This window comes from Leptopilina heterotoma, unplaced genomic scaffold, assembly GCF_015476425.1.
Source record: "Leptopilina heterotoma isolate Lh14 unplaced genomic scaffold, ASM1547642v1 Lhet_472, whole genome shotgun sequence".
Classification (NCBI taxonomy): Eukaryota; Metazoa; Arthropoda; class Insecta; order Hymenoptera; family Figitidae; genus Leptopilina; species Leptopilina heterotoma.
The window spans coordinates 434,345-460,859 of record NW_025111099.1 but is presented as its reverse complement, the minus strand read 5'-3'; the positions used below and the strand labels follow the sequence as shown (position 1 = coordinate 460,859).

General features: G+C 31.3%; 1 protein-coding gene across 1 annotated transcript in view; it reads right to left on the bottom strand.

Moving 5' to 3' along the window:
• The window catches only part of LOC122507545 (caspase-3-like), a 120,007-nt gene that overhangs the window by 28,720 nt on the left and 64,772 nt on the right, over nt 1-26,515 (bottom strand). The window contains exons 3-5 of the mRNA XM_043620330.1: nt 15,216-15,505; nt 6,990-7,182; nt 6,786-6,911 (exon numbers count right to left, since the gene is read on the bottom strand). Of these exons, the coding sequence (XP_043476265.1) occupies nt 6,786-6,911; nt 6,990-7,182; nt 15,216-15,505 (609 nt within the window). The remainder of the gene's footprint in view (nt 1-6,785; nt 6,912-6,989; nt 7,183-15,215; nt 15,506-26,515) is intronic.

Below are 26,515 nucleotides of genomic sequence, written 5' to 3'. Positions count from 1 at the left end.
TCAACTGCACTGGAAGTGAGACAAGCGGTGCACGGACATTTTTTCCGTGCAGGGGGTTCAAAATGTGAAAGTCTGACTATAGATTCGTAATCAGTGACCCAAAAAACCCCTAAATACCAACTTCGAAGTAAATCCATCAATAGTTAAAAAATTCGTCCCCCATATTGGAGCCAACATTTTAAGTTTTGAAAATCTAACTTCAAATTCGTAATCAGCGACCCAAAAAACCCCTAGATACCAAGTTTGAAGCAAATCTATCAATTTTTAAAAAATTCGTCCGCCATATTGGATCCGCCATTTTGAATTTTGAAAATCTAACTTCAAATTCGTCATCAGCGACCCAAAAAACCCCTAGTTACCAAGTTTGAAGTAAATCCATTAACTTTTAAAAAATTCGTCGGCCATATTGGAGCCGCCATTTTGAATTTTGAAAATCTAAATTCAAATTTGTCATCAGCGACCCAAAAAACCCCTAGTTACCAAGTTTGAAGTAAATCCATTAATTTAAGAAAAAATAGCCTACCTCTCAAAATCCGACAGATTTTTTGAGGTTAGAAAAAAATCCTGACGTGATGGAGCAAAACGGACTTCGGATTCGTGTTCAGCGCGTCAAAATACATAGGAAATGACTAGTCTGGTCTGCCGCGCACGACACTTTTTTTGTGGGGCTGTGTTACGAATGCGATGTTTGTTTTCAAAATTTCAAATGACTAATATAATATGGGAAAGAGAAATTAAAAAAAAATTTCTATACACGCTCGCTGGTCGTGAATCGACGCAAGTGCTAAAATAATTGTCAGTGAGCGCTCCTATGACATTTACAGCTAACTGACTGGTATTAGAACTCTTGAGTAACAAAATTAAGGTCAATTGCGTAAATCTAAAAGAAAATTCTGGCATATTGAATACATCATTTCAAATTTATGAAAACTTACATCAAATTCGTAATCAGCGTCCCTAGAAACCACCGAGTGACAAAATTAAGGTCCATTCCATAAAGTGAAAATTTGTGTTCCATATTGGATGGGGAGGGTCAAAAATTAATAAAAAATTGTCCTCGTGGTTTATGGACGGCTTATACCTCGACTTATATCATGACTATTAATAAATCTCGGTGTCAATGTTTTGACAAAGAAGGAAGAATACTTTAATAAAATAATTCTTCTGATGTATAATTAATATATATAAAGTTTTTTTATCGCTTGACTGTACTAATCAAAACAAAAACCATTATTTTGTAATTTGACTTGCTTGGTACTTTGAAACGTCTGGCATCACAGCATTTCTTTAGTCGTGTGGCAAATACTTGGTATGACTTGTTTACATTTAGTTTTGAGTAGAAAATTGTGTGCAATGTTTCCAGATGTTCAAACAGCTGTCCAATATACTGTATAAAACATGAAATTTTTTTACAAATTAATTTATTGCAACTCTCACAGGTACCTAATGACACTTTTTAAACAGATATTTAACCATTATATATCTGTCTCGTATTAAAAAATGTTTTATTAATTTCTTAATTTTAAGTACTTTGTGGTGAGTAAATATGTTTGAAAATGTAATCAATTTCCACAAAACTCAATGTTAAAAGTTAAAAACAAAGACGCTTATAACTTTTTTCACAAGTCCCCACAGGTCTAAAAAATTTAACTACATTTTTTAAAAACTTTTATCTAACAGTGGTACAAATTTCAACAAATTGGTAATATTAATTCTATTTGCGAAAAAACCTTTCTATTATCTTGAAAAAATCTGTAATTACGTTAACGTTTTATAAACATTTTACAATATAGCTCAGTGTGTTAAATTTAATTTTTGGTTTTCGTGTTTTAGGTTTTTTAATTCTTCAAAAAAAATTGTAATCTTTTTCCAATATTTTAGAAAAAGAAAAAAACGGATCATAAAGTCTTACATTTTTATATACACACAATAAAATAAGGTCTTGAGTATCAAAAGACAGAAACAGAAATATCGCGCGCGCCTTAGCGCGCGTAGCTCTGCTAGTTTTTAATATTGCTAAAATCATCGAAAATTCTTATGATCACTTGGCGTGGAATTGCTCCAAAATAACAGAAACCGGTGCACGATTCGAGACTAAAGTTATGCTTGGAACTGAACTTCTTGATCGAGGGGACGATAATTGAAACAGCAAATGCCTGTCCACCTCTTTACTGGAAATTTCCAAGACACCTTCCAGCGTGACGCTGATTGATAAGTTATTCTCATTCTTACTATCATCAAATAACTCTCTTTTGCCTTCCGAGATAGCACAACATTTTTCAGAAAGTTTGCAGCAAGTTTGCATTGCAAACTTTGCAAATTTGCAGAAAATTTGTGTCAAATTGTCAAATGTCCGCCTTGTGTAAAGTTTGCGGAGCAAACTTGCTTCAAGTTTTCACAGAAAACTTGCAGAAAAGTTGTAACAAACTTGCAGCAAACTTTCTGAAAACTTAAAAAATTTCAAAAAAACTTACGGAACGCAATCTAAAATTTGAGAGAATACTTTGTGATAAATAGAGTGAATTTATAATTTTGGTAATCATAATCGAACGTAGTGTGAACTAGACTTGAGTGACTATTTTTTTATGTGATTAATAAACCGTTGATTAACAAAGGATTAATATCCTTCGAGAGCCAGCATTGTTACGAATAAATTAATTTAGAGTAACCAGCGTTCTTTATTTTATTAATTACTATCAACAACGGTCACGGTGGGCTTAGACTAACTTTAACCTAAAAGTTTTGGCCCATCTCGGTTCTCTTCAGATAATTATTCTACTCTATTTTCTGAGTAATTTGAGCCCAAAATGAAAAAATCGGTAGAGGGATTTTTGAACAAACTCGAGTTTTGTGAATCTTGCTTTTCATAAGGATGCTTTGCATTCCTGACAATTTTAAATTTTTTAAAAGAAGGTTATATCGACTTATTTTGATTTATAATACATATAGAGTAGAAGGGGGTAATGTAGTGCACTTTTCTTTCGAAAACTCCTGTGGTCGCAATTTTCAACCAACTCTGATCAATAAGGACTCGTTGGAAAGATAATGCTTCTAGTTACATTTATGGTGTACATTATTTTTTTGCAGATGGAGCTTTTCTTTATTCAAAAAACTGAAGGCACTTTTTTCGACATTCTAAAATTTGTGGGGCAATGTAGTGCAGCACTTTATTGGTGAAATAAAAAGCAGAGAATATATTATAAACGATTTTATTTTATTAGATATAACATTAGGAACATAAGAAACTTAAAAAACTATAAACTAGTAGTGATGCCCACAAGACGAGACTTTGCATGTAAAAACCGAGATGAGATCGAGACTTTGCATGGTATCATCTCATCTCGTTGACTTCAATATCTCAATAAAAACAAAATTAAGCGTAAAAACAATACTAGATTTGTGTTTAGAATTAAATTTTACATGGAATAATCACTTTCCAGATACTTTTTTAACGAGCCTTACATTTTCTTCAAGTCACTAAAAAACGGAAATATGGTTTCGAAATCTAGTGTTTTTGAAGTGACGCTACAACTTCTTTTAGAAGAAGCACAATCAAGTCAAAATAACATATATTAATATACTTTGATACTTTAAACCTACCATACCTACGGCAGGTAATTCAATTCATTCGTTTAGTCGGTAAAGCCAGTGCACTACATTACCCCCCTCTACTCTAGGTATGTGAAGTTCTGATCAAATGTCCAGATCTATGCACGTGTTTGTGTGTGTGTCACAAAATGTTGTGTGCAAATTATCTGACACGTTTTTACGGATTGTTTTAGAATTTTATACGCTTTTGTCCTTAAATACCTAGAATCTAACAGAAGTATTTCTAAATATATCCACAAAATTTTTTTATAAATTTTTCAAAATTTGAAAAATTGTTTTTTGTATTTTTTGAAATAACTTTTTCCTATTTAGAAATTGTAACTAATTTTTGTCAGAATTATATTCCTGGTACGAAAAAAGTCGATTAATTACATAAAGTAGACAGTTTACCATTATTTATATAATTAAAGCTATTTTATATTTAAAAAAAAATTAAAATTTCGAAATTTTTAAAACTTATCTTAACAATTTGAAATAATTATTCTACAATAAAAGATGATGCAGTTGTCATATAAAAAGTTTAAATTTTACTATATATTCATACAACAATTTAAAAATTATAATCATATCATGAATAATATTTTCTTTCTCAAGAAGAAATTTATTTATCATAATGAAGAAGCTAAATGATCACGAAATGAACAACAAAAATTAGTTACAATTTCTAAATTAGGAAAAAGTTATTTTAAAAAATACGAAAACAATTTTTCAAATTTTTAAAAAATTTGTATTAAAAATTTGTTGGATATATTTAGAAATTCTTCTGTCAGATTTTAGGTATTAAGGACTGCAATAAGCGTAAAATATTTTAGGACAATCCGTCAAATTGTGTCTGAGATAATATATACACAATATTTTGTGACACACACATACGCAAACATAGATCGGGACATTTGTTCAATACTTCACATACCTATATGTATTTTAGATAAAAATGAGTCAATATAACCTTCTTTTGAAAAATTCAAAATTGTGAGGAATGCAAAGCATCCTCATAAAGAAGCAAAATTCACAAAAATCGAGTTTGTTTGAATATCCCTTCTACCGATTTTTTTTCATTTTGGGCTCAAATTACTGAAGAAATAGAGTAGAATAATTATCTGAAGAAAACCGAGATGGGCCAATACTTTTAGGTTAAAGTTAGTCTAAGCCCACCGTGCGGTGAGTTAACCTAAAATTTTGTGTTAAATAATTGTGCTTCATGCCATGTGCTTTCCATGGCGGTTTCAATAGCAATTCCCCCCAACATTAGAGTCTCAATTTTGATTTTTGTCGAGTTTAATTTTAAGTGATAAATTATTTTGTCATTTTAGTAATTTAAAAAATAAGTAAAATAACTGGCGCTCAACTGAGCTTTATTTTTGGTAAATTGTTCATGAGAGACATGAGAATTAATTGCTGATTAGACTGAAAGATTATCTGATTAATTGAAAATAATAAAATAGCAGATAAAGTCTAGAAAATTATTTATTGATTTATTTTAAATAATTGCAAATAATAATTTTATTAAATAATTCAAATTGGTAATTTCTATTGGTCACAAGCATTATATACGTTATGGGTCAGACCAGAAACCCTTGAAAGTTTATTCGCTATTGAAAATAATGCTGCACAGAAAACACATCGCAATTAGTTAATTTAAGTCAGTTTTGACGGCCATATTATAACCTCAAATTTAATTTAGCCTCATAATATGACAATATAGACATGAAGAGAGGACTATAAAGTGATCATACAAAATTAATATGTCTAATTAAACAAACATTATACTTAGATAAAAAATTATTTTCTTGACTTTTTTTCATTTATTGATAGATTCGGAGTGAACAATTTAAAACGTACAATTTTGCCACTCGCCATTCAAAAGTTGAAATTTTTCTGCAAATTTTAATTGGTATTTTAATGATTTTCGTTTAAACTGAAGATGGGCAGAGTGGTGGTAAATTTGAGAAAGAATGCCCCATAGGCATAAAAAGCTCTAATATGGCTTTAAAGGAAGCGGAAACTGAAAAGTAATTGCGGGGGACCTGTACTTACCGAGTACCCCTAATATATCTTAGACATCCCGTTCAAAATAACTGTGAATCTTAGCATCGGTGCAAATCAATTCTTCATAATCGGATTGGCTTGAAATTTATTACTTGGGGACTATTGGAGTCACTGATTATGAACAAGAAGTCAGATTTAAAAAATTCAAAATACGACGGAAGAAATTTTAAAAATTGTTCGGATTTGATCGAGAGTTAGTGCTTTGAGGTTTTTGGAGTCGCTGTATACGAATCCGAAGTCAGTTTTCAAAAATTCAAAATGTAATTCGTAATCAGTGACTTTAAAAACTTTCGAGTATCAAATTTCTAGCCAATCCGATTATGAAGAATTGATTTGCACTACTGATTAGATTCACAGATATTTTGAGCAGGATGTTAAATAAACATTAGGGGTAACAGCAAATAGTTTTCACTTTTTGACCTAATAGATTAAGGTTAAAGCTTTCTTTAAAGCCATAATAGAGCTTTTTATTCGCCTTGCAACGATGTTTACTATTACTTGACATAGCTTTACAAAAATAGCAATGATGATATTCTTGTGAAAAGGACGAGCCGGTGATACGTACACTTTTGTATCACAGGCAACCCGCAAGAATCTGTTTATTAAATTTTTCTTTTACTAGGCGCCAGATAGAATCTTCGTGGTTTCCACTATCGAGGTGTCGTCTTCCGGGCTAGTCTCACCGTCGTTGACGCTCTTTACCGGAAGTGCACTGGCACTTTTCCGGTTGAACTAGGTTGGTTATATGACATTTTGGAAAATCTGGGAGTCGGTTCCTATTGTTGTAAAGGATTTAGAACATCTTCAATTGGTCTATTGTGGTTAGAAAAGTCGTGAATTTATTGCCTATTTTCTATAGCTAAAGTCGGATTGCTAAAGTCTATTATTGCATCGCAAGCTTGAATCAAATTAAATGGTATTTCATATGAGAGGTCGAAAATCAAACCCGAAATGACAAAAAGTTATACATGCTAATGTAATATGCTTAAAAATGAAATATATAATATGGCAGGTATTTCTTACATTATAAATTTGACAACATTTGCAATGTTTATTTATATTCAAACTCAAATGTTCTTAATATATTCATTATGATCTAGATAGATGTAATTATAGATTCTTCTTACCTAAAAATTGTCCTTGACAAGCCTGGACTATAATAATTTTTACTACTCGTTTTAATTGAGTGGTACAAATTAAATCTTTTATATTATCAAGGGAAACTAATTTTTCATCTCTCGTAACAATTGTTCCTAAAATAATCAAAGTTTTAATTCACTTATATCAAAATAAAAGAAATGAAAACAGATAAAATATTAAAATAATAATACCTTTCTCTCCGTGACTCATGATACAAAGAATAACACAATCATAATCTTGTTTAGTGTAATTGCTAACAGATTTTAGATTATCGAAAATTTCTTGTTTAGTTAAATTTTCCTTGATAACAATATCAAATCCAAATTTTTCGAAAGTTTCTTTCAATTTTTGAACATCTTTTTGTGATCCCTGTCTATTACTCCACTAAAAATAAATTTTTCTTTATTATTATTTACTTACAATTAGTGTATACTCCCGTCTTTAGCCTAGATTCTTAAAACTATCTGGGTCATTGTCAAAATAATGGAAAACTTAAAGCTAAAATGTGTCAATTTTATTTTCAGAAAGAATATGCTAAATATTTTTTTAAATCTATTCTATTACTTGTAAAATAATTAAATCTTAAAGGGTCAGTTTTTAAATTGAAAAATAAATGCAGTATTTATATAACTTAAATGAGAAGTAGTATTTAAGTGATACTAACATTATGTAGTTTTTATTTAGCAATATTGTACTTAAAAATTACTATAAACAATGCAATTTAGGCTATAAAATGAGATATTGTTTTACACCGAAAAGTGCGAGGTTTGGATGGCAACGTCTCTAAAAGTGTAATGTTTTTTGAGTAACACTTTTTTAGTCGAAATTTCCGTGTCAAGTGTGATCCAAATACAAGTGCTAAAAAAAGTGTGAGTTTGAAAATTTTGATTTTTATAACACTATAAATTTGCGAAAAATGGAGCAAGGCACAATTTCTAGGTTTTTGATTGCCCGATGTGTTTTTTTTAAATAAATGAATGCTATTTTATGTAAATGAAAAAGTATAAAACAGGTTTTTAGTAAACTACATAGAAATAAAAACTTTAATTTTAAAATATTTACAAAAAATAAAATAATTAATATTAATTTTTATATTATAGACGGAAATTTTGTTAGGTTACCAAGAATTAACGAGTTAAGTGTCACATTGAGAGCAAACGAATTCTCGACAGATATAATTGTAAATATAATACACTACAGGTCAAAATTGAGAGACCACCCATTTTCAAGTGACTGAAAAACATTTTAAAACATAAAATGAATGGAAACTATAGTATATTAACCCATTAACGCCTGAATGCACTGAATTTTTAGTCTGATTTCAAACTTAAGTATTTTTTTAAAAAAATACTATTTTCTATTCGGACAAAATTTTTTTTATCTATTGGAGTGTCCTCTACCCGAATATCATGTTAAAAAATCATTAAAAAATTGTTTAACAATATTTTTTTGCATATAATTAAAAAATTACACAATTTTTTAATGATTTTTTTTTTAATCTTAAATTTAAATGTCAAAAAAAATTTTTTAACGGTTCACATTTCCATAAATCGTGCACTCGATTGTTACACTTTCCAAATATACATCGCCCTTTTGTAAATAAACTTTTAATTTTTCAAAATGGCGCCTAAAAATTCAAAAATTTATTGTTCGATGTAATTTTTTTTTTTGTCTTGAAAATGCTTACTCGCGGGTTTTTGGGGTCGCTGATTACGAATCTGAAATTACTTTTTAAAAATTCGAAATGGCGGATCCAATATGGCGGACAAAATTTTCAAAAATCAATTGGATTCTCTCGAAAACCCTTACTTGGGGGTTTTCGGGATCGCTGATTACGAATCTGATATTACTTTTTTAAAATTCAAAATGGCAGATCCCATATACCGGGTAAAGAAGGTTAAATTTTATTTAATCCTTTTGAAAATGCTTACTCAAGGGTTTTTAAGGACGCTTAATTTAAATCTTTTTAATTATTTTGAACAACTTTAGCCACCAGTTGCTAAACTGATGTTTCCAATTATCACCGCGTGGAGGTAGTAAACAAGTACAATGTTTTTGGATTTTTAATTTATTTTTATCCCACATGCACAAAAATGGCGCTTTCTGATAGCAGACGACAGGGAGGAAAGTCATTCATTTGTTTGACCGTACGAAAACGGCGGCCGTGTTCTCCCATGGGCAAGAAAATTAGCTGTTCACATGAATTTTTCTTGCCCTTGAGAGAAAACGGCCGCCATTTTCATACAAGTCGAACAAGTGAATTACTTTTACTCCGTGTTGTCTGCTATCTGAAATCGCCACTTTTGTGCATTAGGAATAAAAAATATCGTAAGTTACACGAGAATAAAGGCAGCCAATTTCTTTCCGATGATTTTTGTGACACTTGTTCCGGTCTCGGGGCGCCTACGGCGCCATCGACCTCCACTCGTATTACAAAAATTACGCATAGAAATGGCTGCCTTTATCCTCTTGCTGCTTAATATACTGTTTTATTTTATAAATTAATAAATTAGATTCAAATTATATTTGTACAACTTTTTTATTCTCATTGCTTCTCTATTCTCCGTGTGCCTGTTTAAAACATTATTCACAGAAATATTAAAGACAGGTGCGGGAAAATTTTTGTGTTTTTATAGAAAATTTATTTGTTGAGCAATATTTTTGTGATTCGCTTCTTTCCACAACAGGATTTTTGTACTTTTTGTTTATCAGATAACTTTTGCGAATCGAAAAAATTGAGATAAAAGAGTTTTCTATAAGCATTAGCAAAAGTTATCTGATTAACAAAAAGTGCAAAAATCCTGTTGTGGAAAGAAGCGAATCACAAAAATATTGCTCAACAAATAAATGTTCTATAAGAGCACGAAAATTTTGCCACACCTGTCTTTAATATTTCTGTGTAAAATGTTTCAAACAGTCACAAGGAGAATAGAGAAGCAATGAGAATAAAAAAGTTAAACAAATAAAATTTGAATCTAATTTATTAATTTATAAAATAAAAATAAATTTAAAATACAAAAAAAATTAAAAAATAAAGAAGCAAAAAAAAATTTTTTTAAATAAAAAAAAATTCTTGTTGTTCATCTACTTCCACGCGGTGATAATTGGAAACATCAGTTTAGCAACTGGTGGCTGAAGATGTTTAAATTAATAAAAAAGATTTAAATTAAGCGTCCTTAAAAACCCTTGAGTAAGCATTTTCAAAAGAATTAAATAAAATTTAACCTTCTTTACCCGGTATATGGGATCTGCCATTTTTAATTTATAAAGTAATATCAGATTCGTAATCAGCGACCTCGAAAACCCCCAAGTAAGGATTTTCGAGAGAATCCAATTGATTTTTGAAAATTTTGTTTGCCATATTGGATCCACAATTTTGAATTTTGAAAAAGTAATATCAGATTCGTAATCAGCGACACCGAAAACCCCTGAGTAAGAATTTTCCAGAGAATCCGATTGATTTTTGAAAAATTAGGTTAAGCAACAAGAAGATAAAGGCAGCCATTTCTTTACGGTGATTTTTGTGACACGAGTGGAGGTCTAGTGGTGTTCGATTTGTATGAAAATGGCGGCCGTTTTCTTCCATGCATGGGCAAGAAAAATGCATGTGAACAGCTAATTTTCTTGACCTTAGGAGAACACGGCCGCCATTTTCATACGGTCGAAGAAATAAATGACTTTCCTCCCTGTCATCTGCTATCAAAAAGCGCCATTTTTGTGCATGTGGGATAAAAATAAAATTTTTTTCTTTATATATATAAAGGATGATAAGATTTTTAAAAGAACAAGATTTTTCAGAAGCTGTTGCCAATATTTTATTTAGATATTATTAAGGGGAGGGTATAGTATTATAGCTTTTATTTTTTCATTTTTTTTTTTATTTTTTTATTTTAATCTACTATATTTCAAAAGTATTGTGTGAAAATTTGAAGCAGATCCGAGCAAAACTGACGGATGATCCAGCATCGACTTACAGTGAACACCGCAAAATGGTTTTTTTAAGGCGTCTTCCTTCTCATCATATAGCTTTCAAATTTTGACTTAATTATCTTTAAATGATGTACTATAAATGTAAAATTTGATCCAGTACACTGGCTCTAACCAGAGCGCCAAAAAAAATTACGAAAACATGCCATTTTTCACAGAATTAACTTTACCCTTTCCTTAAACCGTTTTTCCCACACTTGCTGTTTTTAAAGTCGGTGTTCACTGTCACTCAAAATCTACTGCACCGATTCTTTTGAAATTTGGTATACTTTTTATACACATAAATGTCGAGGTAACGCTGTCGAGTTTTTATTCTTTTGTTAATTATTACTCATTTTAAAATAACAAATGTGTTGACATTTTATATCAAAAAACGATTTTTTGACTTCAAAGTGGTGCCAAAAACCCAAAAACAAAAACTCGACAGCGTTACCTTGGGACACTCATCAGTTAACAAAAAAATCTTGGGTTTTATAATTCAAATGATCCAGCTTCGACTTACAGTGAACACTGCAAAATGGTTTTTTGAAGGCGTCTTCGGAAATCGCGTGCCAATCAGTTCCTTCTCATCATATAGCTTTCAAATTTAGACTAAATTATCTTTAACTGATGTACTATAAATGTAAAATTTGTCCAATACACTGGCTCTAACCAGAGCGCCAAAAAAAATCACGAAAACATGCCATTTTTTCATGTAATTAACTATACCCTCCCCTTAAAAAATCGTAATTTTCAATGTTTTACAAAACTTTGAATAACTTCTAAAATAGTAAAAGCTTTTTAATGATCTTAGGCTTATTTTAAAGGTCATTTGCTAAACTATTAAAATTACCTATAGGCATTAACGTCTAATTTTTTTTGATAAAAAATGCAGATCGTTAAAGTTGGACAAAAAAATTTTTTAAATGTAGACCAATTTTTTTGTACTAAAAAATATTCTAGAAATTATATAAAACATAATATGGTATAGATTTTTCAAGATAATTTAATACAAAATATATGTTTGAATTTAAAAAATTATATTTCTGCTAATAAGATTGTTCCAAATTTTTTGAATTTTTTTGGTCCAAGTTTGACGGCCTGCATTTTCTAAGAAAAAAATAACCCGTTAATGCCTATAAGTAATTCTTATAGTGTAGTAAAAGACCTTTAAAATAAGCCTAAAATCATTAAAAAGCGTTCATTATTTTAGAAGTTATTCAAATTTTTGTAAAACATCGAAAAGGACTATGTTTTAAAAATATCTAAATCAAATATAGGGTAAACGACTTCTGAAATATCATGTTCTTTTCAAAATTCCATCATCTTTCAAAATATAAAAATTTATTTATTTTTACTGAAAAAAATTTATTTTACATAAATTTTATATTTTAAAACGTTTTTCATTCGCCTGAAAATGGGTGTTCTCTCAATTTTGACCGGTAGTGTACGTATTAATAGATAAAGTTATATAAACTATTACATTTTTACATAATTAAAGTTCGCTTCAAAACACTTCATTGTATTCGATTTTAGTTAAATACGTCAGATTCTAAACAATCTGACGAAATGGTTTCGTCATGATATGTTCATTATTTACTTTCTTTTTATTATTATAATTTCAATTAATAGTTATTTGATTTTGGGTTTAGCGCGTTAGTCCTTTTGACTTTAAGGCGTAGGGAAAAATGTAAATTCCCCTTTTTGACAAGTGTGTTCCGGCGCTTCGCGAAAAATGTAGCAGACGACGAAAGCACATTTTTGGAGATAGTTCGACTTGTGTTGTCGTTGAATAGACATGGGACAAAGAGTTGGTAAATTGATGTATAAGAAGAGAGTTTATATTTTTTGAATAAAAGTATTAAATTGACAGTGTGATATTTTTATTGTGGTTGATTTGGAGAAGATTGTTTTACCCAATTCACTTTATTGACAAAAGAATTAAACAAAATTGGTAAGTAGAAATTTTGTTCAGTGTCGTGTCTCGAAGAATAAAGCTTTTCCCTTTTGCTTTTAATATCTCTCAGCAGGATCTCCTTTAAGATAATTTCTTCATTGTTTATTGTTGATTATTTGACTATTTATTTTTGTTAGTTTTTGTATAATAAAATTAACTGGCGTTTAACTATCGCGTTGGTATAAAAGACAGATTTGTGACGAAAAGGGAAATAATAATTATATTTTGCATAATATTAATTAATTATTAAAAGTACGGTCATAACAAATTTGATAAAAAATTTCTGCAAATCTGAATCATTGTAATTCCACTGAAAATCAGTGAAATTTGACTGACAATCAAAGACTATTGCCGCGATTTGCATTTATAGAATTTCACTGAAAATCAGTTAAAAATTACTAAAATATAAGTAATTTTTCACTGGTTGACCAATTAAAAAATTACTAGAAATTTCTGTTTTTAGCATTTAAGAATATGAGTTATTTTTTAATTTTCCAATCAGTGAAAATTGACAAATATTACCTACAATTATTTTTAACTGGTCTTAAATAAAATTTCACTGATTGAAATCACGAGAATAGTCACAGAAAATCAGTCATTTACAATAAATTTTATGTAATAATAGGTACATATTATGTACATATAAAAATGATGTTCTGCGAATTGTAAAATTGTGATTTAAAACCGGGAGAAATTGCTAATCTTCACCGGGAGAACCGGGAAAAAACCGGGTGACGAAAAGCGTAAAAATAGTGGCCACCCTGAAAATAGAACATTTCACATTGTGCAGTCAAGGGTGCAAAAGTAAAAAAAATCATATAACACATAACTATACAAATGTCACAGCAACACACTTGAAAGTACAGAACCCGGACGTGTAAATAATACAAATAAAAGCATAAATACTACATTATAACACAGTGGAACACCAAAAAATCGGTTAAGATTTGACTATAATGGGATGAAAGTCCTACCCCAGCAGAGTAAAATCTCCAAAAGATTTTGAAAAGTTAGCGGATGTTTGCTTTTATTGTAATTTTAAGTTTTGATAATTCAGTAATTTATTGAATAACCGCTCTAATCAGCTTTTGGCAGTAAATCGTGCATTTTTTACAATAACGTCGTACTTTCTTGAGTAAAATTGTAGTTTTTATTACAATAAAACCATTAACGAACTATGGTTAAAAAATTACCTATAGTTAATGTTTTGGGGAAAATTATTCGATTTTTTCCAATTTTTTCACACTGCGTTGCAAATTATTATATTTTTTTATTTAAATTTTTACTGAAATGTTACAGAAATTAAAATTAAATAACTCTTTTGAATATTTAAACAAAAAATTGTACTCAAGTCAGATAAGTGTCTATAAATTTCGTTTTGGAAACTAAAATTACAATGTATGTCTAGACACCCCACGCAATATTCAAAAAACGCCTCTAACTTAAAAAATGATTTTTTCGCTTTCAAACTTTACCCATTATTCAAAAAAATTTTAATTTAACAAAAAATAAATAAAAGCATTGCTTTCTTGATTAAAAAACCAATAAAATTTACTATCTTTAATTGACTTTACGTTAAATAGAAAACTTTTAAAACAAGATTGAAGTTTGGGGTGTCTAGACACCCCAGTTACTCCTTAGAGGTTGAGTCAATTTACGTACTCCTGCTAGGGTTAAATAAAACAATGAAATATTTTACGGAGAAGTGTGAAAAAATTGAGAAAAATTGAATAATTGATAGACAATTTTTAATGAAAGTGATTTTTTATTGGATTTATTTATTGTAATGAAAACTACAATTTTACTCAAGAAATTAAGAAGTTATTGTGAAAAATGCACGATTTACTGATCAAAAGCTGATTATGGCGATTATTTAATAAATTACTGAATTTTCAAAATTTAAAATTACAATAAAAATAAAACGGCTGCTAATTTTTCAAAACCCTTTAGGGATTTTACTCTGCTGGGGTAGCACTTTCACCCCATTATAGTTAAGTCTTAACCCAAAAACATTTTTCTAAAATTGTTCCACTGTGTAATTGTAGTTACCCACACAGCACCGAAACTTTCCTAAAATTTAAAGTAAATCTTTAATAAATTTTCAGGAAAGTTTCGGTGCTGTGTGAGTATAAATAATAATAACGGAGCAAAAGAAAAGACTGCTCTCAGCGACAGTTTAAACGAAGCTGAATAGTTAAGTATTACAGACTCCAAGACAGTTTACTTTTGCCATTGTTTTTCAAAAGAGTTGGAAAAAGTACCACTTTCGCTGCACTTTTTAACCTCAAAAGTTTGCAGTTTCAGAGCAGGAGCTAGGAAAAAAACTTCTTAGCTCTCGCTCTCTTTTAAAACATAATATTAGACGTCCATAAACTATATACATTCCATATGAGGTGTGGCCGGAGGAAAAACGGTAATTTGGATATATAATTTGCAGAAATATGAAAACATTTAAAATATCTGCCTGATATATTTAGTTAATCTAAAATTCTACCTTATCAAATTGTTCTTCATTTATAATATAGCAAAGACCTTTTTCAAAGTCATAAATCGAATCTTCGTGTTTTACATCTATATGAAACTGCGTTTCAGTAAAACAGCCATCCATCGGTAAACTATTATCTAAACTTTGCAAATTGTCTTGCATATTTCTTGGAATTATTAAGACTTCATTATTTCTTTCCTTTTCATTCCAATTTTCTAAACTTATGTAAGGTGCACTGTCGATATCGAACTGGATTGCTTTTAGGTGTTCTAGAAGTGACTTTAAATTTCCACTCAATTCTGAAACATCAATAGTCTTCATCAATTTTTCTCGTAGCGCAATCAAGTTCTTTGTTCCGTTATTAGAAATATATATGTATTTAATTAAAATATTAGTGTGAGTGCATAGTTATTTGGAATTATGTAATGTGGTTTCTGAACTTATTGAAGCGTTTGGTTTACAAAATAATTTAATTGTACTACAAATGAAAGTAAACCTTATATTTTATAGTGTAAAAACTGTTTTAATGGCACTTACAATCATATTTTTGTTTTGCGCATTTTGAAAAATAAAGTGTAAATAATATTTAAAGTATTAATGTGTTTATTACTTAAAAAAATGAAGTGCAAATTTTAATTATTTTTATTGTTTCAAAGAAAGTAACTAAAATGCGGAAAGAAGTTTCTTTGATTTCAATTTTTTGGAGTCGCTGATCACAAAAATTATATCAGTTTTAAAAAATTAAAAATTTTACATACACTACCGGTCAAAATTGAGAGACCACCCATTTTCAGATGATTGAAAAACATTTTAAAACATAAAATGTATGGAAACTAAAATTTTTTTCTTTTTATTTTTTAAAAGATGTTAAAATTTTGAAAAGAACAAGATCTTTTAGAAGTCATTTGGCAAATATTTAATTAAGATATTTTTAAAAAATCGTCATTTTCAATGTTTTACAAAAATTTGAATAACTTCGAAAATAATGAACGCTTTTAAATGATCTGAGGCTTATTTAAAAGGTAATTTGTTACACTATAAGAATTACTTATAGGCATTAACGTGTAATTTTTTTCTTAGAAAATGCAGGCCGTCAAACTTGGACCAAAAAATTCAAAAAATTTGGACCATTCTTATTAACAGAAAAATAATTTTTAAAATTCAAACGTATTTTTTTTATTAAATTTTCTTGAAAAATCTACACCATTTGGTGTTTTATATATTTTCTAGAATCGTTTTTAGTACAGAAAAATTGCTCCAAATTTTTTGAATTTTTCTGGTCCAAGTTTGACGGCCTGAATTTTCTAAGAAAAAAATTACACGTTAATGCCTATAAGTAATTCTTATAGTGTAACAAATGACCTTTAAAATAAGCCTAAGATCATTAAAAAGCGTTCATTATTTTAGAAGTTATTCAAATTTTTGTAAAACATTGAAAATGACAATTTTTTAAAAATATCTAAATGAATTATTGGCAAAACGACTTCTAAAATATATTGTTCTTTACAAAATTTTATCATCTATCAAAAAATGAACAGAAAAAAATTTTAGTTTCAATAAATCTTATGTTTTAAAACGTTATTCATTCGCCTGAAAATGGGTGCTCTTTCAATTTTGACCGGTAGTGTAAAACTTTTTTGTTCTGGGGTTTTTGAGATTGCTAACGACAAATTTTATGTCAGTTTTAAAAAATTTAATGTAGATGATCCAATATGGTGGACGATTATTTGAAAGCTTTACAGTTTTGCTTGAAACTTCTCGTGGTGAAGTGCGTAAGAAGGATAAAAAACCAAAACTAATGGATAAAGGTATACGATTGTAATAAGGTGCCCAGTAAAAAAAGCAGGATTGGAAGAGAGCGAATATTATTAACGGTGAGTTTCTGCCAATACGTTTTCGCATGAAAAACGTATTGGGGGCATTCTGCCAATCCTGCTTTTTCACCGTCAATCCTGTCCTCTTGAATCTTTCGATTTCACGTTTATTGACTCGACTTAAGTGTGTACTGTTGATCTATTACCACATGATTTAGGAAGCTTGCGACGTTCGCGCTAGGGGCGCTGTGAGCATAAGTCACAGCGCTAATCCAGAAAATACCCTAAATCATATGGTAATAGACCAACAGTACACGCAGTCTGCTGTCAAATTTTATTTATTTACATTTTAACAAAGTTTTATATTTCCTGTTCGTTATCAGCATTTTTACACATTAAATCAATCAGTCTTTTTGATTAAAATGCCAAATCGAGTTAATAAACGTGAAATCGGAAGATTCAAAAGGACAAAAAAATTGACAAAGGGGTCAATTTTCCCAAAAATTTTTTTCCAAAAAAAATTGTTCTTAATATTATATTTCCCAAAAAAATATTTTCCCAAGCAATTCGTTCTATAAAAGTGGCTGCACATATGGTATGTGCTCTGGCTTTCGTGCCACCTCAAAACATTGCCCAAGAATTCGAGTCCTTGCAAAATGAATTTCCTGAAGAGATTCGAGAAAAACCTGCAAGAGGCCGACGTAGACAAGTACCGCCCTGTTACGTTCCGGAAATATAGAGTCAGTACGACTCAGTAATTCAACAAACAGCGAGAATTCAGGACAGCAAGTTAAAAAATAGAGATTCCAAGAAGTTGCAAACTGATAAAAGAATATTTAATATTGTATTAAAGTATCACGAATACGTTGATAACAATGATGTTGTTACGTATTTACAATCACTTGGACATTACGTTCGAATGTGATTATTTACTACTAATTTGGCAATAAATACACATTTTGGAAAAAATATAACATTGGGAAAATTTTTTGGGAAAATTATTTTTTGGAAAATCCAGCATTGGGAAAAAAATATTTTGGGATAAACTGTTTTGGGAAACGGATTTTTAGAAAATTGTCCACCAATCCAAGAGGACAGAATTGACGGTGAAAAGGCAGGATTGTCTGAATGCCCCCAATACGGTTTTCACGCGAAAACGTATTGGCAGAAACTCACCGCCAATACTATTCGCTCTCTTCCAATTCTGCTTTTTTACTGAATGATTTGTTGAGAATAGAAAATTGTTTTCTATAAATACAGGTAACTATTTTATAATTATTTTAATTGCAAAATGAACTAACAATAATTTTTTTTTACATATGGGTCTTATTTAAGTTTAGACTTTAATTTATTGGTAGTAAAATTTATACCATTTATACATAACCTTAATTATAAAATAAAGATTCAATAAATTATTCATGATTTAAACAATAATATTATAATGTACACTAGGGTGGGCCGAAAAAATTTTTTTTCTTTTTTTTTAAAGGCCTCAGGCCTTAAAAGCTTCTATTTAATGTTAGAAAATCGTAGAAAAAATCCGTGATAAAAAAAATATAAATTTTTCGTGAGCGCAGACGAAAAAAGCTAAAAACTCAGAAAAAATCAATATTTTTGATATTTTTTATTTGAAACTATTTAACTCGGAAATTTTTCATAAACTACACTGTAAGCAGTAAAATTCTTTTTTAAATTGTTAAATTTAACTCATAATTAATTTAACAGAACATTATTACAACAATAATGTGACATGAAAGTTTTAAGGTGTCATTTCAATTTCAATGCTTAACATTGGCACTCATACTCGCGCGATGCGCAGTGTATGCACGGCTAATTTAAGGTGTCATATTTTAATAATTGTGAAATGTCGTCCAAAAGAAATTGATTTACTTTTTCATCACTGGGGTTTAGTTACAACACATTTTTTCCGGTCAAGGAGATCAAAATAATATAGACAAAAATTAAAAAGAAAAATATAATTTTTTTCTATAATAATTATTTAAATTCAGTCAAAATGTCAAGTTAGAACGTTTGCTTACTTTTCTATATTTTGCTTAACTGTACCTCCATTTATAAATTTGCTTCTTTTTTAAGAGAAAATTTTTTTTATATTTATAGGTAGGAGATTTTTAGTATTTCGTAGATGTCGCTCATTTGTTAAAATATTCGAATGCATTTATTGTTTGTTATTATACTGTCGTTTTCAAGGAATTATTTTATGTGAATATTTTGTAATAATATTTTTCTGTAATGATGTTTTAGAAAGATAAAAATACAGGTTTTTAACAACTCAAAAAGGTTATTCCTTTAATAGGTAAGAAATTTTTAATTTTTAAAACGTTATATTAACCTTATTTTATCGCATTTTTTAAAATATAATTATTCCTTTTTACTTTATAATTTCATTTTTTTCAATAAATTTTAGTGTCTTTCATCATAATGGCTTCATCTACGAATATAAACTGTTCCATTTTAGGAGATTGCACAAATTTGAGCAGTATTAAATTGCCCACATCTCTTGATTTAATAAGATATTATTATTTCATTTGCAAGACAAATAAATTTAATAATGTGTCAAATATGGTAGCAACGGAACTTGAAAAAATTTGGAAAAAATGCTCGATTTCTATTGTCAGCCGCCAAAGAATTGTAAATTTAATATCAAATGAAGCCAATGTAGTTCAAAAATTCAGAAAAAGTGTTACAAGAGATGGAGAAAAACCTAATTTTAAAAAAGCTGTTGGTTCTTATCTTAGTGAAGCCGATAAGATGTTTGACATAGCTGCTTGCAAGTGTAAAGTTTTGGAATGTAACTGTCTTCCACAAAATCAAATACCTCCGGCTATGACAAAATTTCTTTTAGACTGAAGGTGGTTGCTTAAAGTGGCAACCACAACTAAACCAATCAATACACATTCTGGAAGGAAAAAGAGTTTTTATGCGAAAGTGGTTAAATAAACAAAATAAAAATCACAGCGACAAAGAAGAAACAGCAGAAAGTGAAGATGAGCCTGACCAACTATTAAATTTGTTGAGTGACGAGCAAAATAAAAACAAAGTTCAAACAGATTTCGTTTTAACATTCAGCTTTCAAAGAAAATTTTTGAATAATTTGATTCAGCCACCTAGCTTCAGTCAAATTAATTAAATGTAGCCAATTTTATTGGAGCAGGAATATTTATTTTGTCATTACGAAATTTTAATAGGACATTCAATTAATAATTTAACGACGAGATTTGAAGAAACATCCAATAAAATTTTGTCATTTGCTCACGCAAAAGGCTTAATAAATGCAAACGAAATCAATGATGAAGAAGTTCTGCGGATAGTTGGAAAGATTTCTAAGGAAAACATTGATCTTTTATTTTCCAAGCTATTTTGTTTTCAACAAAAATTTGCCAGAATGCATTTCAATAACATTTTCTGAGAAATGACTGAGTGAAATTTTTTCTTATTTAATATATAAGTTAGTTTTACTGAAACAAACTATGTACAAAAATTTCGGGCACGTAGGTTTATTATTTATAAAGAAAAACTAAAAAAACTGTTTTTCACGTACAAAACAAAAAATGTTGTTGAAATATAATGACATCTTTTTATTAAAATAGGAAGTTTTAAAAATTAGTAAACTTGTGATTTATTTCGCTTAGGGTGTTAACTTCAATATTCCGATGTGATAAAGAATTTTAACTCTTACATAAATTTATTATAAACCATTTTTGTTGTGAATGTCATGTGAAAACAGTGAGTGCGGCATCATTAAACCACCCGAAAAAGCAAAGAATTTTTAATTTTAAGAGTTGTAAAGTTGTCTGGTCTACTAATTAGTAAGAAAAATACTAGAAGACATGCTTTCATCACAATTGTCAACGAGATAAACTTAAACTGTCACTTCTGCTACGAAATCTGACATAGAAATATATTAATATCCTATATTAACAAATAATAACTATTTAACAACAATTTTCTATTTTTTTGAGTGGAAAATAAGATTTTTTACAATGTGTAAGTGGAAATATTATTTTAGAAGTAAGTTGTAGTGTTTTATTAGAGGTGGTTCATTGTAGACACACATTCTTCAAAATAAGAAAGGTGTAACTGGCTAGAAAAAAATTAAATTTAATTATTTAATCATAATGATTTGTGTTTGTAACGTGTGAATTAACTAAAGGAGTACTTCAGTTTTATTTTGATTTAAAAACCTGATCAAAATTTGTAAAATTTAATTAGTTCTTGGACTTTATAAAAAACCCGGTTCAATGTAGCCTACCCTCCCCTATAGATATTTCACTGCCTCTTGGAATCTACACGGAAAGACCCACATATGTAAAAATTACTAAAAATGGTTGCAATAACCGAAAATAAGGGGACTTTTATCATAATGTACTACAGAAATAGATAAATTTGCTACATTGAAATAGCAAGTTTTAATATTTTGTGTAAAAGTTGTAAATGTAGCGAAAATTGATTATAGTTTTATCTAATTTAATTAGACAAAATCTGACAAATAAAAACATTTTCCACTAAAACCTACTATATACTGTAGTAGTTTTTGGTGAGCAAGTGTGCACGGAGAAAAAAATCAGGGCTTTGTAGCATGAAGTATAGCTTTAGCGCATGGGCGCTTCCTTGCGGCGAAAGAACGAACTCGTACGATTGCAGCAAGGCTCCTTACTAAAATAGGGCGAGCTCTTGCTGTAATCGTACAACTTCGTTCCTTCCCCGAAGGAAGCGCCCATGCGCTTAAGGTATAGAACTCTCCATGCTAAAAAGCCCTGATTTTTTTCTCCGTGTGGCTAGCGAGTACAGTCATATGGCGCCTGCATTTCTATTGGTTGCTAACTTCGTCAATCTCCGTAAATGAGCCGATGCCATCCGATCATTGACAGTGACTATGTTTCGCGTATGTAAAATAAATTTGGATATTATCTATAATAATTAAATATAAAGTAAAACGTAGGTCGTTCGTTATCTCAGAAATTGACCATTATAAATTAATAAATTTTGCATTTATTCCTGACATTCCTGTCCCAAGAACTATGTCTTATAATAAGTTGATAAAAGTAAACTGCTTTCTCGTAAGTGCTGTAAATTTTCATTATTCAATATAACGGAAAGAAAAGGTCTGGAACAGATATCCATAAAAATATTGTTGAGCAGAATATTGTTGTGTTATCCAATTCAATGGAAGAGACAACTTTCAGAATGGAAGCACATTCCATATTCAATGGATGAGGGAGCCATATTATATTGTTGAATCAAATATGGATGTGACATCCATAGGCATGGTTGGGCTTACAATTCAAGATATGGATTTTCACATATATGGCTGACTCATCCATATAAACTTTGGTTGGGAGATCCATAGTTAGTTCAAAATTTCGATACATGTTGCGCGCAATTCATTATCATGACATCCATTTAAAAATGGTCGTCTCAATTTGTCCAACGCGTCGATCTCCTGTCACGTCTATATAATCGCGTTGTGAGTTTATTGTGTATAAATAGTGTTATAATTGTTTATTATTTATTATCGTTATTGTCTATTAGTGTTTATGTAAATTCATTTTCATGAAATATGTGTAGAGTATATAAGGAATATTATATGCTCAAATATTGTAGTTGCGTGTATAGTGTAGTGGATAGCGTTAGTGTTTAGTATGCGTTAGGTCTAGGGTTCATGTCTCCCCCATCGGTTAATAATTTATTTCGTAAATATGCGGTTATTCAATAAGTGGTGTGTATTAATTAACAAAAATGTGTATAAAATATCTCAAGTGACATAGAATTTAATTAACTGAGTGATTCTAATTTTTTTGTTTCCCATTTCCATTACTATGGATCACCCAACCATAGATCTTTTGCTGCTCCAACAATATACAGCCAGCCATAGAATATGGATGCAGCAACCTTAACTATGGATATCCCGTATTTTTCAATATAATATGGCTGTGATATTCATGTATCTGGATGTGTCTTTATTCCTTTTTCTCCGTGTAAGGAAACAAAGATGTATACTTTTAGTGAAATTCGTTGCCGTGCGTGCAGTTGTGTATTAGTGTATTAATTAACCTTGTCTATACATTGTGACGATGTGAATTGTCGTTCTTTATTTTGTCGAAATTCTGAATCGTCATGTCATCTGTCGGAATTATCCCTGAACCGTGATCGTTAATTGGTATGGTAATTTAGAAAGTCGAAACTGCCGTGTGACCCACTATCTGTGGTGAATGTGTGTCGCGCGGCTAGTTAGTAGGAGAGAAAGTGGTAGAGGGCAGAGCCGATTATTATTAGAAAGAGATAGAGAGAGTAGAGCCAGTGGAACGAGAGAGAAGAAGAGACGAAGAAGCCGAGCACGTGTGGGAAAAGCCAGGAACAGGTGTCGGTAGTTTTTCGCCGACATATTGTTTCTCAGTTGATCTACGACGTGTGTAGATAGTTGTTCTGAGAGACGTGTGTGATAGTTTGTCAAATTTTGAGTGTGTCGAGAAATTGGAGTGTCGTGCCGAGAAGAGAATTAATAAAGAGTGTAAATTGAAGTGTAGTTGTTTTCTTTTGGATTATTCCCCAATTTATCCTCGAGGAAAACAGCCGCCGAGAAGCCAGAAAGAGAGAGATCGAGAAGCGTCCTTGGGTGAGTCAGTATCGAGCCAGTATTGTACCAGTCGTGTCTCGTCGTTGGCATTTCTGCTTGCCAACTTGTTCAGGCAGAATTTCCTCTGACGATTGAGAGCGTCTCAGAGGTGTTGTTGTTTGTCGGGTTGTTGTTAAAGAGTCGAGTAGTTTATTAATTGAGCTTCAAAATTAATTGGCGCCTGATGGCGAAATTTATTAACTTAAATTTCATATTATTATTTTTGTTGAAAGCGTCAGATTTTGCCTGACGTAAGCAGAACTTTTATACTAAATTAAAATAGTTTAAAATCATACGTCACAAAATTTGGCGCCCAACGTGGGGCCAGGCCAGAACCGAGACACGACTAAAATTATTTATTGTGCCAGACTGAAAGTGATCATGTTGAGCCGAATTGTATGGTAAGCCGAAATAAAAATTCAGAAGAGTCTGAATAAAATTATTTTGCCATTGTGTTGTACAATTGTGAGCCAGAATTCTGAATTTCCAATTTGCCAAAGCCGACAAGTTTCTTGTCAATAGCCGAGAGTTCAGAATTCAATAGCCAGAAGCCGAAAATTTTGAATTTTCAATTTGCCAGAGCCAGATAGATTTTTTTTTGCCAAGAAAATTCAAAAATTCATTTGCCAGATTGTTTGCCGATTTATTTTGCCACTGCCAGAATTAATTATTCATAAATTATGAGTAAATTACTGCCAAAAATTGTGTAAAATAAAATTGTAAAATGCCTTTGCCATTAAATTTTGGAATTTATTTTTTTCTTTTGAGACTGTAAAAACTTCCTGCCGTGAAAAAAAATTGAAATCAACAATTAAAATTTTTTTGTTTTTGCCGAAAGCCAGTTTCGTGAGAAAATTCCGAGTAAAATTCCCAACAAACTTGTGCAAAAACAAAAATTTTCTCAAAATTTCATGCCAAGCACATGTTAGACCGGAAATAAAATTCGGATTAGTCACGTGACTGTAAATAGTGCGCCGGACGGTCGAGAGAAACGACGCGCCGGGATATTTGAATTTTAGCAGTCGAGAGAAAGTTTGCGCGCGCCAGGAAAAGTGGCTCAGTAGTAGTAGTAATTGCGGCTACACAGAGAGAGAAAGAGAGAACGAGAAGAAGAGATAGTGGGAGAGTCGAGTCACCAGTCTGCCAGAAAAGAAAAATTTTAAAAGGGGGCTCTCCTTCAGTAGGTACTTCCTTGCTTTCAAGACAGCACAGGGCCGTGTATACTAATCGTGCACCCCCCTTGAAATTAAAAATTATTCGAACTTAGATATTTTTTTTTTTTTGATTATTTTGAAATGGCAAAGGCAATTAGCGAGATGCAGGACTACAAAAGACGCATGAGCGAACTAATTGAAGTACCATGCGTAAGCCGAGCATGGGAAAAAATTAAAGTTATGCAAATTGGTCAAGTAGTGACGAATTTACTGAGACACCAATTGTGTATCAGCGGGTCGTCACAAGTTTTGAGAGAGAGGTTATTAAGAGCCGAGGTGAGATTAGCCCAAATCGACGGTAGCGACGTGCCATTTAGTGACAGGTACGACCTCGGAAGTTCTGATAAAATCTTTGTAGTGGAAGCCTTCCCAGAGCCAGAAATTGATAAATTTCCATTTGTCAATTATCGTAGAGGTGGTCAGATGTCATCGGCAGATGACGAGGAATCGGACAGTGGGGCGAGCTAGATTTTTGAGCGTATTTGTGACAGGAAAACTCTCGGGAGTGGGGAAAGTAAAACGGAAATTGGAACACCGTACAGTAGACCTAGGCCGACCAACGTTATGTCCACACCAAATTACACACCCCCACCACCAGTCATGTCAACAGCCAGTATGACGACAGTTTCTCCCACCACTACCAGTGCTCAATTTAGTATGACAACGAGCACTGTCATGACATCGCCTCACACCATCACGTCAGCCACAATGGCTCCAAATGTTCAGAGCCTGCGTGATTCAGTCGCGCGGTTGGGTTTGTCGCCAGAAATAAGTAGACTCATGGAGTATGCCGAAAAGATAGATCACCAGTATTCCGTAGGGGGGTGGGAGTTGCAACAAAGCCAATGTAGGGCCGAGATTGGTGACGGGTATCAATTGACGCACCATCAACAATCGCGCATCGTGTCCCCACATGGAAAAACTCCTGTAGCCGAGACCTCACAATCATATCACACAAATGATAGAGTGAGGCCAACACCCGCCCCTAGAAGCCAGTCAAGCCGAAGTAGTGGGAATGAAGACAGTGCAACTCAACAAAGAGTGCCACGAAATGGAGAGCCGGTAGGAGAGCCAGTGAGAAAAGAGACTAAACGAAGTGTGTGTAGTAGAGGGGGAAGAAAAAGAAGTCATGTTAGGAAATTGGGTAAAATTAGAGAAGAAGAGCAGAGAAAAGGGGAGAGAGAAACCAGACTGAATAGAGGAAAAAAGGACGAGAGCAATGAAGGAAGTAGTGACAGCGAGAGACTTAGCGTTAGTGATAGAGTGAGTAGAAAGTGCCGAAGAGGGAACAAGAGTGTCGACAGACCGAAGAGAAGTGAGTGGGAGAGCCGGAGATCAATCTTAGATGACTCTACGAGTGAGTCAGAATCTGAGAGTGATCTGAGTCAGTGCCAGAGTAGTGGGGGGAAACACAAAGAAATTAAGTCCAGTCGGAGGTCCAAAGTGATCAGAACACTGAAGGACTGGGACTTAAAATTCTTTGGTGGTGACGACAGTGCCGAAGAATTCTTGGAGCGCTTGGAAGACTGTAAGGCTTGGTCAGATTTTTCTGATCAAGAAATATTGCAAGCGCTGCCAATCATCCTTCAGAAAACTGCCAGCAGTTGGTTTAGGTCGTTGCGCCGTGAAATTAATTCTTGGAAATCA